This window comes from Rhipicephalus microplus, chromosome X (genome assembly GCF_043290135.1).
Source record: "Rhipicephalus microplus isolate Deutch F79 chromosome X, USDA_Rmic, whole genome shotgun sequence".
Lineage (NCBI taxonomy): Eukaryota > Metazoa > Arthropoda > Arachnida > Ixodida > Ixodidae > Rhipicephalus > Rhipicephalus microplus.
In genome coordinates, this window is record NC_134710.1 from 294258497 (window position 1) to 294274499 (window position 16003).

Genomic DNA, 16003 nt, shown 5'->3' on the forward strand with positions numbered 1-16003 from the left:
ATGAAAGTGCAATCCCTATGGATAGACAACGGCCTGATTGACTGACTAGGACGTCACCGTGGTCCATGGAGTCAAACATAACCGTGATAACATGCTCGTGGTTAGGTGGCACAAGGAAGTCATTGGCTGTTCGTAGCGGGTCCCATGAAGATTTCGGGGAAATATCATCCGTTTCTCGCATATGTATGAGTCGTTGTCGACAATAGATTGAAGCAGCAGCATCAGGAAGAAATCCCCATCCTACATTAAGCATAAAAGCACAAGAAGCCAGCACGGAATTGAATATGATGCCGGATACCATCAATGAAAACTCTAACGGTGCATTGGGCTGATGGCCGTAGCTGCGAGTCATTTGCGCTACGTAAGAGAGTGCCAGAATAAGGGGTGGTAACCTTGTGTAGACGAGTACACAAATCCGCATGAATAACAGAAATAGCAGCCCGTGTCCACCAATTCCTGAACTGGTACTCCTTCCGCATACACTAATAACAAGTTGGCTAAGCCCTCTGGAGGTCTTTGTGTTTGTTCGAGCGATGAAGCTTTCCCTCCAAAAACTGCACCAGCTAGTTTTCCTAGTGGTAGTCAGAAGTAGGTACAGCCGGTCTCAGAGGAGAAGTTGAGCGTCGCAGAGGTGAAGGGGACCGGCGGGGTCCGGGATAGCAGGGGCGAGGTGCGGCGTGTGGAGAAGTCGGAGAGAAGGAACGTGTCGTAGGGCGTCGCTGGTACTGGTTCGGGGATGGCTCCGAATCCTTTTCGTAATCATCGTAGCCACAACGTTCGTCCTGTTGGCGCTTGCGGCAAAATCGTGAAATATGGCCGCGAATGCCACAATAGTAACATATTGGGTGAGGCGAGTGCCAGGGGGCGTAGTGCGCTGGAGCTGTCACAGGCGCTGGTACTGGCGCTGGGACAGGCGAGTGTGGTGCAAATGCTGCTACGTTGACTGCGCAGGAATAGGATGCGCGTGCTGAACCAAGGCAGGTGGTATGGCAGCAACATGTGCATACGTCATGGGTGGTGTTCGTGGTGCCGTAGTGTTCGATGGGAGAGCGCCAGCCATGGATGAGAGCTCTTCTTTGATGATTTCGCGCAGACCAGCAGATTGAGAGTGAGGCCGAGGGGCGGGTGCACATGGCAACCCTTGCACTTGAAGTTCCTCGCGAATCAGAGTGAGAATCAGTGCGCGCAAATCCGCATCCAAGGAAGGCAGGCTGCCACTGGCGTCTGGGTAGTCTGGGTGCAATCGAATGGCTTGGAGTTTTTCAAGATGCTGACATGTCGTGATGACGTCCTCAACGGTGGTGGGGTTTTTAACAGCCAGATCGTTAAACGCGACATGGCCTATCCCTTTGATGATGTGGCGAACACGATCAGCCTCTGTCATCGCGGAGTTCACGCGGTGGCAAAAGGCAAGGCCGTTGTCAGTGTAGGAAGTGTACGTCTCCCCGGGATGTTGGGCACGCCCATCGAAGTTTTGTTTCGACACTTCGGAATCAATGTTCGGTTTCCAAAAAATCATACGGACTTGTTAAGCAAAAGTAGGCCAATCCGAAAGCTACCCTCGTGGTTAAAAAACCACGTTTTCGCGACATCGGACAGATAGAAGGCGACGTGACGAAGTTCCTGAGGCTCATCTCATTGGTTATAAACACTGGTCATGTCGTATTCTTTTAGCCATACCTCGACATCTTCACGTGAAAGACCACAGAATATGGGTGGGTCGCACTGCCAGGCGTTGACGATCCACGCAGGAATGGTTTCTAGGACAGGGGTGCTGGATGTTCCGGGCAACGGTTCTTGAGCCATGACAGCGGACGGGGGTAGCAAGCGGCGACCCGACCGAAGCTCCAGGGGAACGTGACGTCGGAGAGGACTTGGGGATCGAAGCAGCCTCTACCACTCTGTAAGACAGTAGCATCGTTGGAGTCTCGACGGCGTTTATTAGGCCGAATCAACTGATCATCTCTTCGAACAAAGACGACGTTTTTCGGGATGATGATTATATACAGATGAAGAAGATGAAGGTCAAACGTTGTCAATACTGTGCTTACAATATCTCTATCCAGAATTCCAATTCTGGCATGTCGCCAATCACATCCTCAACTTAACAAAGGTGCCGTACTTGCTTCTCAATGCGCGCTTGGGGCAACTGTATACATTTGTTGGGAATGTTTTTAAAGCTGTCATCCTATTCAGCCTCACAACAGACGAGAATATGTGCAGTGTGCAGCTAGAGTCACAGGGAAAACAAGACCAGCTGGCCTCTTCAGATGACTTGTTTTTATTGCATATTTGTAATAGATCACGCAAACAACAGCCTTGACTCGTTAACGTAAAAAAACCATGCAGTTCTGTCATGCAGGGAGCTTATTTTTAATGTTTTGTTTCTCCTGGGCTGTGCCTCGGAGAGTTTTTGTTAATAAGGACATAGCTCTTTGTAACAAAAAACCCAAATAAAATTTAATAGAAAAGTAAAAAAGACGAAAATCCCCCACAAAACCGAAACGCTAATAAACAGTTGACTACACAGGACGAAAATTTCTATAAACACCCAACAAAAAAGTTCAAACTGTTCAACTAAATCTAACGTCAGAATGGCTGAGCGGTGGAGTAGAGCGAGATATCAGTGCCTTCACACGCACATGCGGAATTTCGGCGAAAATGAGCAAACCGGAACGCGGTGATTCCGGCTTTAGGAGCGAACGTGGGTTCGCTAGTAGCGATGTGCTAGCGCTAGCTCGAGGCGACGCGTCAAGCAACCTGGGTCAACGTGGCCGGGCAGCTGGACGCACAGCTCGGCACCGCAGCCCGACTGCTTTTGTTCGCCTGTCAGAACGGAAGCCCTCAGGTCCTGGGCAAGAGTTCAGGACCGTATGGCTATGGTCCCCTCGAGTGAAAACAAGACGGCAGGAGGCTCCGGCCGGTTGAAGTCTTGGAGGCTCGGGCCCGACACCCGACGGCCCGTCTTCAGCGCCTGGTCTGGTGATGACCTTCCAGTGCCAACGTCTTCTTTGATCTACCTCGTTCTTCGCTGCTAAGTCTTCTGCTTCCGCTCTGGCCCACTTGTGCCGTCCTGATTGCAGGCGGCTCAAGTGGCGTGGTGCCCAGTCATTGGCCCCTAGAATCTTCGAGTCGACTGGTGATTGGGCCACCCTCCTTCTACGTTGTTAACGTAGCGCCCTATTTCCAATGTTTCTTGTCGTCGTCTTCAGCCGGCTTTGTGTCTGCGCCTACACTTGTCTTATTTAGGCGTCGCGCAATTTTACAAGGCACTCGGAACCCTTACAAATGAGTTTTTCTGTAAAAATTGCTGCTTGGTGCGTGGAACACATCGCTAGGAGCTTTGAACATCAAAGCATTGATTTGATTGATATGTGGGGTTTAACATCCCAAAACCACCATATGATTATGAGAGAAGCCGTAATGGAGGGCTGCAAAAATTTCGACCACCTGGGGTTCTTTAACGTGCACTAAAATCTGAGCACACGGGCCTACGACATTTCCGCCTCCATCGGAAATGCAGCCGCCGCAGCCAGGAATTGAACCCACTACCTGTGGGTAAGCAACCGATCCCCAAAGCCACTAGACCACCACGACGGGGCTAGAATATCAAAGCAAAGTTGCATATACTGATGCGTGTCGCATACAGTCAGGGAGCACACAATGCATGCCAATGTCAAAAAAATAGGTGGACACCTGTACCAGTGTACTTGCATATCAACATGGTTAACAAAAACTGACATGTTTTTGTCACTTTGCTGTACCAATACAATCCTAGCCATTGTACATATGCTCACTTTGCTTTCACAATATCTGGACCCGTTTAGTCTCAAAGACTGGTCTCATTGTGCCACGTATTATTTGTGCCTAACCAACAACACACATAGGATACAATGGTTATCCCGATAATTCATTGAACCAAAGCTTTCACTGTACACATTAGTAAGTGCCAGAAAATTGACAACTTGTTATATTGAACCAAAATATCTGTAAATAATCTGACAGTAATGCTCAAATGCAAGTTCACAACTAGTACCACTACCTGTAAAAATATGTTTCTCCGCACGAGATACTTCAAATTGACCCACGCAAAGTCTATTCATGTCATATCAAACCTAGCACTTTTCATCGTTCAACTGGCTAAGCGTCAAACACAAGTACGCAACAAACAGGGCTACGTGCAAAACATTTATGTCTTTTTTCCTGAGTGGAAAGTCCTTAATGAGCCACCATTTAAAACAACAGCACTCAAGTAACAGCATCCCAAACAAAACGCTACATTTTTTTAGCAAGTATACAACAACAATGAAAGCTCAACGCCTTCAAGCGCATTCAATGAGGCACAAGTGTTGCGACCAACAAGAAACTGACCAGACAGTGAACCGGATTCCACACCCGAACGTAGCATAGATTCAACCCAAATGCGAAGCGTTGCCTCCCGGCGCACAGAGACAGGAGCGTCTGAACATCTTACTTCACCCGAACGGTTTCCTCTGTCTCACAGTCTAAACAATGCGCACTTTGAGTGCCCTCTGTAACCTGAGACGTGAGGCGAAGTGCATGAATTGCTTCGCTTCCTAAAGTTGAATGTTCTTGCAATCGGTTATCATGGTTTGCTTCGGCTTAAACTTTTTTGTGGTGTTCAGTGCTGTTCACTTTCTCAAAATGGACATTCTGTTTTGCCACGTGTCCATATGCTAAAGGCCAACATCTGACTCGATACTTACTTGGACGAGCGCTTCTGCACTCCCATTCTGCTTTCTGAGGCAAATAGTACTGCCACTATTCAGTAAACTAACATTCCCTTTCTCTATGAGCGCGATATACGTATGATCCAGGACCATCGACGGGGCGCCTGTTGCTACCTTTACCGATTGAAAAGTATCAGCGGCCACTATTTCGGAGCCTTTGTGGTGTTTGCTGTCATCATCCCAGTGACGTTTTTGCGCTCCTTCAATTGAGCTTCTGAGAGGTAGCCAGTAATGTGCTCGGCTTTTGAGATATTATTAGACACACCTAATTCTGGATCGAACTTCTTTGTTCCCTGCTCTCGAAGCTTTTATCTACATCGTCGAGCTTCACAATATTTTTCAAGGCTTTCAGGCTGCCCTTACCCGGGCAGCACTTCTTCATAGGTGCTTGGCCTCTCAGAGGTTTCCAGCAGTCCTTGTTCCTAATAGAACTACTATGTTCTCAGGTTGAGAAGCTGTTCATCACTTGACAAGCTCAGCATTGTTCATGCCTTTTAGGATGCCAACCTCTCTGCCTTCCTCTATCACAGCTCCTCGTTCCGAAGTTAGGCCGTCGCGAAGCCCGAGGCTTGTTTTGCAGGGAACTACTTCTCTCCAGCAAATGCTGCTATCGGAGGAAACATTCACTTGTTGCCCTATCCTCTGTATCCTCAGCTGCCGCTTTTTCGCCATCGCAAGCACGAGTCGCAACTCGGGTTCTAGCCTCTCAAAATCGAGCTGCTACTTTTTTTCGTGAGTCTCATGATCTAGCAGCGCTTTCTTTTCGCACGTCTCTCGCTCGAGCTGCTCACTCTTTTAGCCTTTAGCTCCGTTTCAAGCTTTCCCTAAGGCTCTTTTCGTTGTAACGCCTTTTGCTCATGCTGTCTCTGCATCCGCTCCTCATACCATACTCTAAACTGGCTCCATTGAGACCCATGCGTTTAGCCGATTGCAACACCTCCCACATGCTAGTCATGGTTCATACAAAGTCCGAAAGTCTAGATAAAAAACAAACGGCTCGGTCCTGTCGCTGCGGACGCCATTTAGTCATGCATAGAGCTTCTGTTTAATGTTTTGTTTCTCCTAGGCTGATCCTCAGAGAGTTTTGTTAATATGAACAAAGCCGTATTTTTAACAACCAAACCCACACTAAAGTTTATTAGAAGGGTAAAAACCTGAAGATCTCAGACAACACCGAAACACTTAATAATCAATTGACTACACACGACAAAAATTATCTATAAAGACCCAAGAAGAAAGGTCAAAATCTTCAACTAAATCGAACGTCCGAATGACTGAGCGGTATGAATAAAGCGACATATCAGTGCAGCCTCACCCACACGCTCAACTTCGGCGACGATTAGCGAACCGGAACGCGCTTATTCCGACCTTAAGGGTGAACACGGGCTGGCTGGTGCGATGTGCGAACGCTGGCTGGAGGCGACGCGTCAAGGAACCAGGGTTCACCTGACCACGCATTTAGGTATTGCAGCTCGGGCCCATAGCCTGACGGCTGTTGCTGGCCTGTCAGAACCGAAGTCCGCAGGCCCTGGGCAGGAGTTCAAGACTAGATTGCTATGATCCCCTCGAGAGCAAACACGACGGAAGGAGGACCCGGCCGGTTGAAGTCTTGGAAGCTCAGGTCCGACACCCGACGGCCCATCTTCAGTCCCTGGTCTGGTGATAACATTCCCGTACCAACGTTCCCTTCGATCTACCTTGTTCTTCTCTACTCAGGCCCCCTAGTGTCAATTTTCCTCGTCATCGTCTTCAGCCGGCTTTCTGTCGAACCGTGCACTGCTTGTGTTCTTTTAGTGTCGCGCAATTTTACAAGACACGCAAAAACGCGCACTATTCAAAAGCGATCCATACAGTACAAGGGCATCGTGCGCGCAAGAATTTAGAAAAAACAGGCCTGCAATTTACAAATGAAATCAAACAGTGGACATAACAAACGCCATGACTGACAAGTGACAACAGCTCAGAGCATTAGCGCATGAGGCAGATAGCACCCGGATGAGGTAGTCCCATGCCAGCTACATTTCAGTGCTCTCAAACCTGTGTTATTTCCTTTGAAAACAATGAACCATCTCGCCAAAGGGAAGCCTGCTGGGATGCGAACCAGCAGCGGTGCGCACGACGTTGACCTCTCTTAAACGTGCGTCAACGCGGGTGCTGGTAGAACGGTTTGAAAGAAAACTCAGTGTAGCATTTACTCGAGTAAAGGTTTGCTTGAAGCGCAAAAACACAGAAGGGTGGGTCATTTAAAGGCTTACCCCTTAGGAAGCGCTCACAGATGTTCAATTGTCCTCAGCGGCAGCAACCAACGACGAAATAAATGGCTGCGTAGGTTCGCCTGTTGCCCTACAGACGCGTAGTGAGCACTTCACTGACTCGCACAAGAAATAATTACGACATTGCGGGCACTTGGCCACCCTGCTCGCAATACGTATTCTGTCGTTCTACGAAGAGGGCAGTGTTCCGTGCAGTGGCGTTCGCTTCTTTGCAACACGCTCGAGGCATAAACCGAACACTCAAGGAGCAAGGAGGCCCACGAGGCCCGATTAGGTTCTCGCGATTTGTTCTTGAAGGCGAAGCTGAACCGTCCTTCAATGTTTAAAATATACTATAGATAGTGAAGTCTTAATTCCTACTTGTGCGATATGTAAATCAACTTCGGTATGCTCGATGTACTATACATGGTGCAGTGGTCTGATTCTTTCGCCCGTTCTCACGTTATCAAGAACACTGCAGCGAGGTACTACAGTGTAAAGAACCCACGTGCGCACCTTGTGAAAAATTACCTGTAAGGCGTGTTTTATCGGCGTCTCACGGTATGAATAAAAATTTCACATTTTGCATATTGCACACGCATTCTTACACCGAAAATTATTTTTATCACTTCTTAACACTTCTAAACAACAATAGTTTATTACCTATCAAAAACGGAAAACTCCCATAATCAGTCATCAAGTCTCATAAGTATACATTCATTTAGTGCTTCTAGAAAGCTGCCACAATTTTCTAACACTATTGTTGATAGCTGCTACACAACTGAAAAGGTACACTCTTCTGCGTTTAACACCACAATTTATTAATAACTTTTCAGCTGAAGGGGCGACCACCAGGAGCACAGGACGTACCAGAGCTGGCGTGACGACGGCTGCCGATGCACGTCGCCCGCTATTCACAGGTAAGATATGCATGACGACATTATACACGTCGAATAACAGCGATCACCAAACGCGAAAAGCGCTGATAGTCAGACGATTTATGTGTAGAGGAAAGGCTATACGATTATTTTTGTTACCGCCTCTACTTCACGCTTTCGCATAGACCAAATTACCGCATGGCTCGCGCTCCAAGAGCCATGTTTCAATCGTAGCGTGCCTCTTCTTAGCACCCGCGTTGACACCTGGGGTTTTGTTTGTCAAGATTGACGGAATACGCGGGCAAACATAAGGCTATCTTCGGTTGCGAGGACGGTTTCGAAATGCTGCCTAGATAACACAAAAATATTTAGCACAAAGAAAGCCTAATAAAAGAAGAAGAAGTGGACGCATGTTCCTATTTTTAAGTTTCTATTTTTTATATGAAAAACATGTCACTGACATGTGAGCGGGAGATTACAAATATGTAATTACACAACACATAAAAAAACATGCAAACATGAACAAAAACACGTAATAACTTTGGCCGGCCGCGGTGGTCTAGTGGTTAAAGGACTCGGCTGCTTACCCGCTGGTTACGGGATCGATTCCTGGCGGCGGCGGCTCTGGCGGCTGCATTTCTGATGGAGGCGGAAATGTTGTATGCCCGTGTGCTCAGATTTCGATGCATGTTAAAGAACTCTAGGTGGTCTAAATTTCCGGAGCCCTCCGCTCTACCGTATCTCATAATCATATGGTGCTTTGGGACGTTGAACCCCACATATCAATCAACATATTTGTTTTAAAGGTCTGTCTCTAGGCTAGTCTCAATTTGGTTGAATGTATGTGATAAGAGTTGTAGGTGACTGCAACAATAATTCAACACTCAACTAGTCACTGATCCAGAAGCTTGCTATAATCAGCTGGACGATAACTAAAATTACTATACTTTGCCGGAAATGCAAATAAGCCCCAAAAAAGAAGAAAAAAAGAAAGGTATGGAAAAGCTATGCATGTGACAAGGATAAACAAGAGAAATTCCGCTTAACAGTACGCGCAAAAGGCAACTCTGGCTGCAAGAGGGGTGGTTTGATCACGAGATACAGCTGTGGCGTGCCTTTATTCAGTGTCCGTAGCGTGAAATTCCCCTCTGCCGAAAGGAAGTAGCCGCAGTACATACACGCCCGTCACGCTAGGTGACCGAACCAGCACCGTAAATAGATTCAATATATCACACGTTACATTTTTGCTTATTAGATCATCTCATAAACGAGCTCTATCCAGTGGCGTTCGCGTTGCCTATGCGCGTCTCCTCCCCCTCTCTCTTCTCTAGGCATCTCTCTCCGCAGTTTCTTCACACCCACTGCATTCGCATGTCCCCTCACCTCTCTCGCCTCTCCTACCTTCCCCCTCTTCGTCTTGCAATGCTGACGCAAGCAGCATCTGCTAGCGAGTTTCTTGATTGAAAGAAACGACTGCTCACGCTGCCCAACCGTTCACTGGCCACCCCGCATACTATAGGCACTGGATCTTGACCTTCAATGTATTGCTGGTGGACAAGTCTGCTTGTGCGTTGTTGAACAATGAAAATTCGTGATGGGCTTGTTCAAATAGTAAACGCCGGCTCATCCCTGCGCGCTTTGCACGTCCACTGGTTTCTCTTCTGCACAACGCCGCCATGAGCACGATTCTCAACAGAAACACCAGTGCCAGCGTTAGCATTCGCTGCTTCGCTGATTCACACGTTTCCTTTAAGCGGAATATTGAGTACTTTTTTTCTACAAAGTTGATTTCACAAAAAGAAAAGCAGCGACTTATCCACTGCGAGTGGGTTAATTTTGGTATTTGGTAAATTAAGTCCCAGTGCATGTAGAAGCAGTTGAGTCTGTATCTCCGCATATTTCCGGATGTCACGCTATCCTACACATTGAACATTTCCTTTAGTTAATGCGATGCGCAAAGTGTGAATGATCAGTAGCTTTTCTCGTGAAACTTGAAACAAATTGCGCATACAGGAGGCTTATATAAATAAAACGCAATTCGGCAACAGCTAAAACACCCATCACATCAGGCCTCCTAACATTTGGCTCTCCTGAGAACCTTTGTGTAAAATGCAAATAAACTTCCTTCGAAGGCGGAATCTTACAAAGAAAGTAACATGACGTCTGCAAATGCGATGGCGTGCCAGACAAGTTATTTTTTTATCACTTCTGTTTCTTCATAGTTATATTACAATTGTTTCCAAGAACATATCCTATATTTTTCTTGGCATAATAGTCAGTGTGTTCTCCATATGATTGTGTCTAACAAAAAGAACGAGCCCTTAAATTTACTATTTCCTTCACTTTAACCAAGAGGGATTTTAAAAACGAGACGTATATAACGCAGAGAAGGATAAACTAGAAAGAAACTTGCCACGTTTGCGCGTCCCCTTTTCCAGAAGTTAGACAAACGTCTTCTTATACAAAGTCTTGGCTGCATCGACAATGTTACAAATATCTGGACAACTGTGTTGATTCCATTCATCAGCCCACTCTCCCCCATTCTACCCCCGAACAAAAAGAGGCCAAATTCACATATTTGGTTATTGCGATATATTTTCACTTACTAACACATGAAAATATTTAGGCATGGGCCCGTCTGAATCAAGTAAATATTGCCGAAGTTAAACAAAATGATGTACAACTTGAGGGTCGTGAGCGGAGTAGATGCTTTTTCAGCAATTTACTGAGGCGTGCCGGCTGCAGTTAGCTTATGCAAGCTGTCTCTTTCCATTGATTTGTATTCAAATTCCAAGAAATCATTTCAGTTACTAGTGCGTGCATGTCTTGGTATTCAGTTTTTTTAAGAATTTTATTATCACGCGATGGTTCTCAAGTGGGGTCTGCCTAGCTATTTCCTGTGGAACATGAAAACCATCCCGAAAGAACAAAAATAACGCATTGTATACACTTTAAGAGCTACTATAGCTAGGAACAAGACAGCACAACTTACTGACAAGCTCACGAAGTCGAATCACAGTGAAACTTTAGTTTGAGCATTCTTTGTCAGATAGAAATACAAGAAACGTTTTGCTGTGGATGTGAATATTCATGACATCCCGTCTATTTTCCTCGCTGCGAGACGGACCGGTTTCACTTCCACTTCTAAACAAAGGTCCACCCTGTCTTGATAGCGAAATCAAGGTAAAATGACGCTGAGGAAGCTAAGAAGTAAAAAGAGCACGCTCTAAAACAAAAAAAAAAAGAAAAGGGTGACGGCACGTGGCTAGAGGATTACGGTTAGTTTTTGGCTGAAAAGCTGCGTTGAGACGCACTGTTGATCTCTCTAGGCACGTTAGCCCATAAAAACCTGGGTCATTTGCGAACGCAGTCTTCGGATTTCACAAAAGCCACAGCGGACATTATTTGTAGTCCTTATTTGTAGTGTAGTAATTACGATACCAATGTTAAGAAAGTGAACAAAAGGACAACTTAAACCGCCGGTAGAGAGTGAGCCGAAAAGTTTCGGAGAACGAGCCCGATGCTTCTCTAATTGTGCTGCTGTGGCACTCATTCTACATTCCGATTTGCCGGGTATTTCTATTCGTCTAAACATGATAGCCTGAGCCAGTGTTGCTGCTAGCCACGTCGGCGAGTGCGCGACTCCTTTTTTTGTTTTTTGCGCCACATACCGTCACGTTGTACGTGAATGTTTAGCGAGCTCGGAGCTGAGCAATAAGCCCTCGAATAATCCCTGAAGGCAGTCAAAGCGGGTTTGAGTCACCAATTCTGTTCATGTCTAGTGTCCGTTCCGTTTATCTCTTTTTTGCTTGTGTCTGCGTCCGGTTCTTTTGTCTTCTACGGATATGAATTTAAATACCAGAAGGCAACAAGTCTGCTACAATGAGGTACCTTACATGAATGAACGAAATAGTCTGAATTTATTGAGATATACTCACCTTCCCTAACAAAGAAGTGTGGACGCCTCTCAGCATACTCGCCCTTTACCAGAGCGTTACGCGACAGCAAACATTTCTCACATCCTACATTATCTGAAACAAGTAGGTTCTACACGCTAATGACAGTGTCTAATGTGATAGCGTCTAATGAAGCTCTAACGTACCATATATGCAAGTCTTTTCTGCTCATGCATAGCGCCTTTGCAGTACCATTACTATTGTATTTCTATTGAATCTTTTGACCCCTCATTGAGAGATCATTGAACTCACTGTTGTATTAGCTTTTCAGTTTGGGCTAAGCTTACGACTGTTTCAGGAAAGATTCATGGATTAGGTATAATTGTCACCTATAGGTTGTTTTTCATGATTGTTTGGCGCAGCCATCTCCTCGGTGGCAAAATGCGAACTTAGCACATTTGAATCACTCGAGACGTGTCCCGCAGATCCCAAGCGTTTTGTGTCGGCATCGCCACAAGCCACCTACGCAGCGAGCACACTGTTGAGTTCGACAACGAAGGCCACCAGTGGGAGGCGGAGGGGTAAGCGTATCGAGACGTGGCAGCTATCTCCCTCTTGAATTAGGCCGTTCAGAAGTATAGAAGCTATTCCAACTGATGGTGAAAATAGTTTTATTTAAATGCTACAGAAACGAGGAGAGTCCCTTTCCTCGGACATGTATTACAACCTTTGCGATAACCGGGATTCACTGAACAAGTTTTACATCAAGTTGAGACGAACCGGATCTTGAATGATGTAGTGCAATGCACAGCTAGAGGGCAATAGTTGCGGCCTTATGAAAATATTTATTTGATAGCATAGTAGCCGCCGCAGTATATTTGCGCCTAGAGTATACAAATTTCTCATTAGCTTCACTTTGGCCGCCTTTGTGGCTTACCAGCTGGTTGAGATGCTGTGTGAACTCCTACAGCCTGACCGCACGTGCCCGCTGAAGCATGTCAGCGCGTAGTTTATTGTGAGGGTTGCCAGATCCTTGAAGAGCAAAGAAGCCACAAAATCAGGCAAAATGGCCTGAGCAGTAGTCAACTGCAGTCGTTGTTTTATTATAGAACCAGGAAATAAGCGAAACATCACTGAGGTTTAGTTGAACAATCCCCCCATTCTTACTCGTATTTTACAAAATCATCTATCACATCGATAGTTATCACATAAAGATAACGTAAAAAGATAGGGGACTTACCGAAGAGGCATTAGGACTAGAAAATTGGCAGGTAATACTGCACCGACCGTCAAGTGTGCACAACCTGGTTCATTTTTGACAGCATGCACCGCAGCGCTTATAATTTGGAATGAGCAAAATAAATTGCATTTCGCAAAAAACGTAGCGCAATTTTGTAATGACAATAATGCAGAGGTTGTAACACATTTCATACGTAGTCCAAATATAAACCTGATGATTGCAACAATTTCGTGTGACATTCAATTCTTTAGGTCGCTTTTTGTAAGAGTCACAACAAAAAACACTGGCTCCGTTTCTGCGTTAGATTACAAAACACAAAAAGCTTCATCACCCTCTATGAAATGTCTCGCACAGGGTTAGCACCTGATACATCCCGGTATGTTTATAAAGTAAGACAGTAGCAGTGTTAGAGTCTCGACGGCGTTTATTAGGCCGTATCGCCTGATCAACCCTTCGAACGAAGACGACGTTTTTCATGATGATGATTATATACAGATGAAAAAGATGAAGGTCAATCGTTGTCAATATTGTGCTTACACTAATTTCTTCCTCGCGCGGAAGCGGCCAATTAGGCTACTGTTTGTGATTGTGGATTGCGGCGCACTAATGGTTTTAAGCGCGACACGTGAACAACCTCGGTACCACGAAAACAGCCGTCGCAAGGCATGACAACAGAGGTTACTGGATAGTTAACAGGTGACGCCTGCTCGACTATAGTGTAGGGGCCGATGAAACGTGAGTGAAGCTTATCACACAGGCCGGGAACCCGCGTTGGGGTCCATGACAGCACTTTGTCTCCAGTATTGAAGGGTACTACGCGGTGAACGCCATCGTAGCGAGTGTTCCGCTCTAGTTGACTTGCCTGTGTATTGAGGTGGGCGCGTCAGCGACAATCGGCCAGATGAGAGATTAAGTGCTCCCTCGATGACGATGACGAGTTCACAGGGACGTCAAAAAAGATGTTGAGCGGAGATGTTGGTTGACAGCCATGGACGAGAAAGAATGGGGAATAGCCTGTGGTGCGCTGTGTAGCGGTAATGAACGCATATGTCACGAATGGCAGGATGGTATCCAAGTTGGTGTGGTCGGCGTTGATTTACATAGATATCATGCCGGTCAAAGTTCAATGAAGCGCTCTGTGAGGCCGTTAGTCTGGGGATGGTCGCTGGATGTCGTCTTATGAATCGTATTACATGCGTGGAGGACATGTTCGAGTAATTTCGAGAGAAACGCTTTGCGTGATCGCTCAATGAGATGCGTGGTTCACCATGTCTTAGGAAGATTGCCTCCAGAAAAAGTGTGGCAATGTCCTCTGCTGATCCTGGAGGAAGTGGAGCTGTTTCGGCGTACCTTGTAAGTGGTCAACTGCTGTGACAATCCAGCGCTTGCCGCTAGCTGATATTGGTAGCGGTCCATACAGGTCAATGCCAATGACATCGAAGGGAGCGTCAGGACACGGAAGAGGTTGTAGAAGACCGGCCGGGAAGGAAGTGGGTCGCCTGCGGCGTTGGCAAAGCGAGCATGACGCAACATATCGCGCTACGCAGTTGGAAAGGCCAGGCCAGGCAAAACGACTGCAGATGCGTTCAGACGTTTTTCGAAAACCAAGATGACCAGCCTTGGGGTCATCGCGAAACGCTTCCGATATCTGCGCCCTTAATTAACGAGGAGCAACAGGGACCAAGCGGTGTCCTTTGAGATGAAAGACAAAGCGGTAAAGGATTGAGTTTTAAGTCTTGAAGTTCCGCCGCTGTCGATGGGCGCGGGCGTTAGTAGGACGAGATTAGCCTCGAAGGCGCTGCATTATAGAGCGACAGTAAGTGTCGCTGCGTTGGTGGGATGCAAACGTCTCGTTGCCGAAGGTAGAAAGAAAATTGACAGCGGCGAGTGAATGAACTGAGGGAGACACTTTGATGGATTCACTCACAGTTGGCGACAGGCCAAGAGTGCCTGATGAGGATTGTAAAGGACAGCAGCTAAGGGCATCGGCATCGTTGTGTTTCTTGCCGGATTTGTAGATAACGTCAAACTCGTATTCTTGGAGACGAAGTATCCAGCGACCGAGACGTCCAGACGAATTCTTCAACGTCGACGACCAGCACAAAGCGTGGTGGTCAGTGACAATGGTAAAGTGGCGGCCGTGAAGATATGGTCGAAACTTATGGATGGCCCAGACAACGGCGAGACACTCCTGCTCGGTGATGGTGTAGTTTTTCTCTGCTGCTGTGAGGGTGCGACTAGCATATGCGATCACACGTTCGTCATAACGCTCTGTTCTTTGCAGAAGTCAGGTGCCGAGTCCGTGTCCGCTGGCATCAGTATGGAGGAGAGTGGGTGCGGCGTTATCGAAATGACAAAGCGCTGGCTCAGGTGTAAGGGCACGTTTCAAGGTGCCAATAGCCATTTTGCATTCGTCCGGCCATATGTATGACGCTCCCGAAGAAAGGAGTTGGTGAAGTGGCGCCGCATTGGTGGCGAAGTCTCGTATAAAGCGCCGGAAGTACGACGCAGGGCCAAGAAAGCTGCGGAGCTTTTAGGCACGTTGACGCACCGGGAAGTGAAGAATGGTGGTAATCTTGTCGGGATCATGCCGGATTCCATCTGTGCTGACGAGATGTCCGAGTACTTTAATACTTTTGCCAGCACAGTGGTACTTTTTGGTGTTGAGCTGAAGGCAAGCAGCAGCGAGTCACGTCAGAACTTCATGTAGGCGCTGCAAGTGCTGTTCGAATGTTGAAAAAATATGACGATGTCGTCAAGGTAACATAAGCACGTTTTCAACTTGAGGCCCCGAAATACAGTATCTATCAGTCGTTCAAACGTTTCTGGCGCATTGCAGAGGCCGAAAGGCATCACGTGAAATTCGTAAAGTTCATCAGGTGTGGCAAAGACAGTTTTTTTCCCTGTCATCCTCGTGCATTGGAATTTGCCAATAACCGGAGCACAGGTCAAAGCTCGAAAAATATTCCGCTTTTTGTAAGGAATC

At 46.7% G+C, this 16003-nt stretch overlaps 1 protein-coding gene across 1 annotated transcript in view; it reads left to right on the forward strand.

Annotated features, from left to right (window-relative positions):
- LOC142775281 (uncharacterized) overlaps window positions 1-16003 on the forward strand; it is an 89473-nt gene that overhangs the window by 17401 nt on the left and 56069 nt on the right. The window contains exons 6-7 of the mRNA XM_075876615.1: window positions 7840-7923; window positions 12263-12358. Coding sequence (XP_075732730.1) covers window positions 7840-7923; window positions 12263-12358 — 180 coding nt within the window. The remainder of the gene's footprint in view (window positions 1-7839; window positions 7924-12262; window positions 12359-16003) is intronic.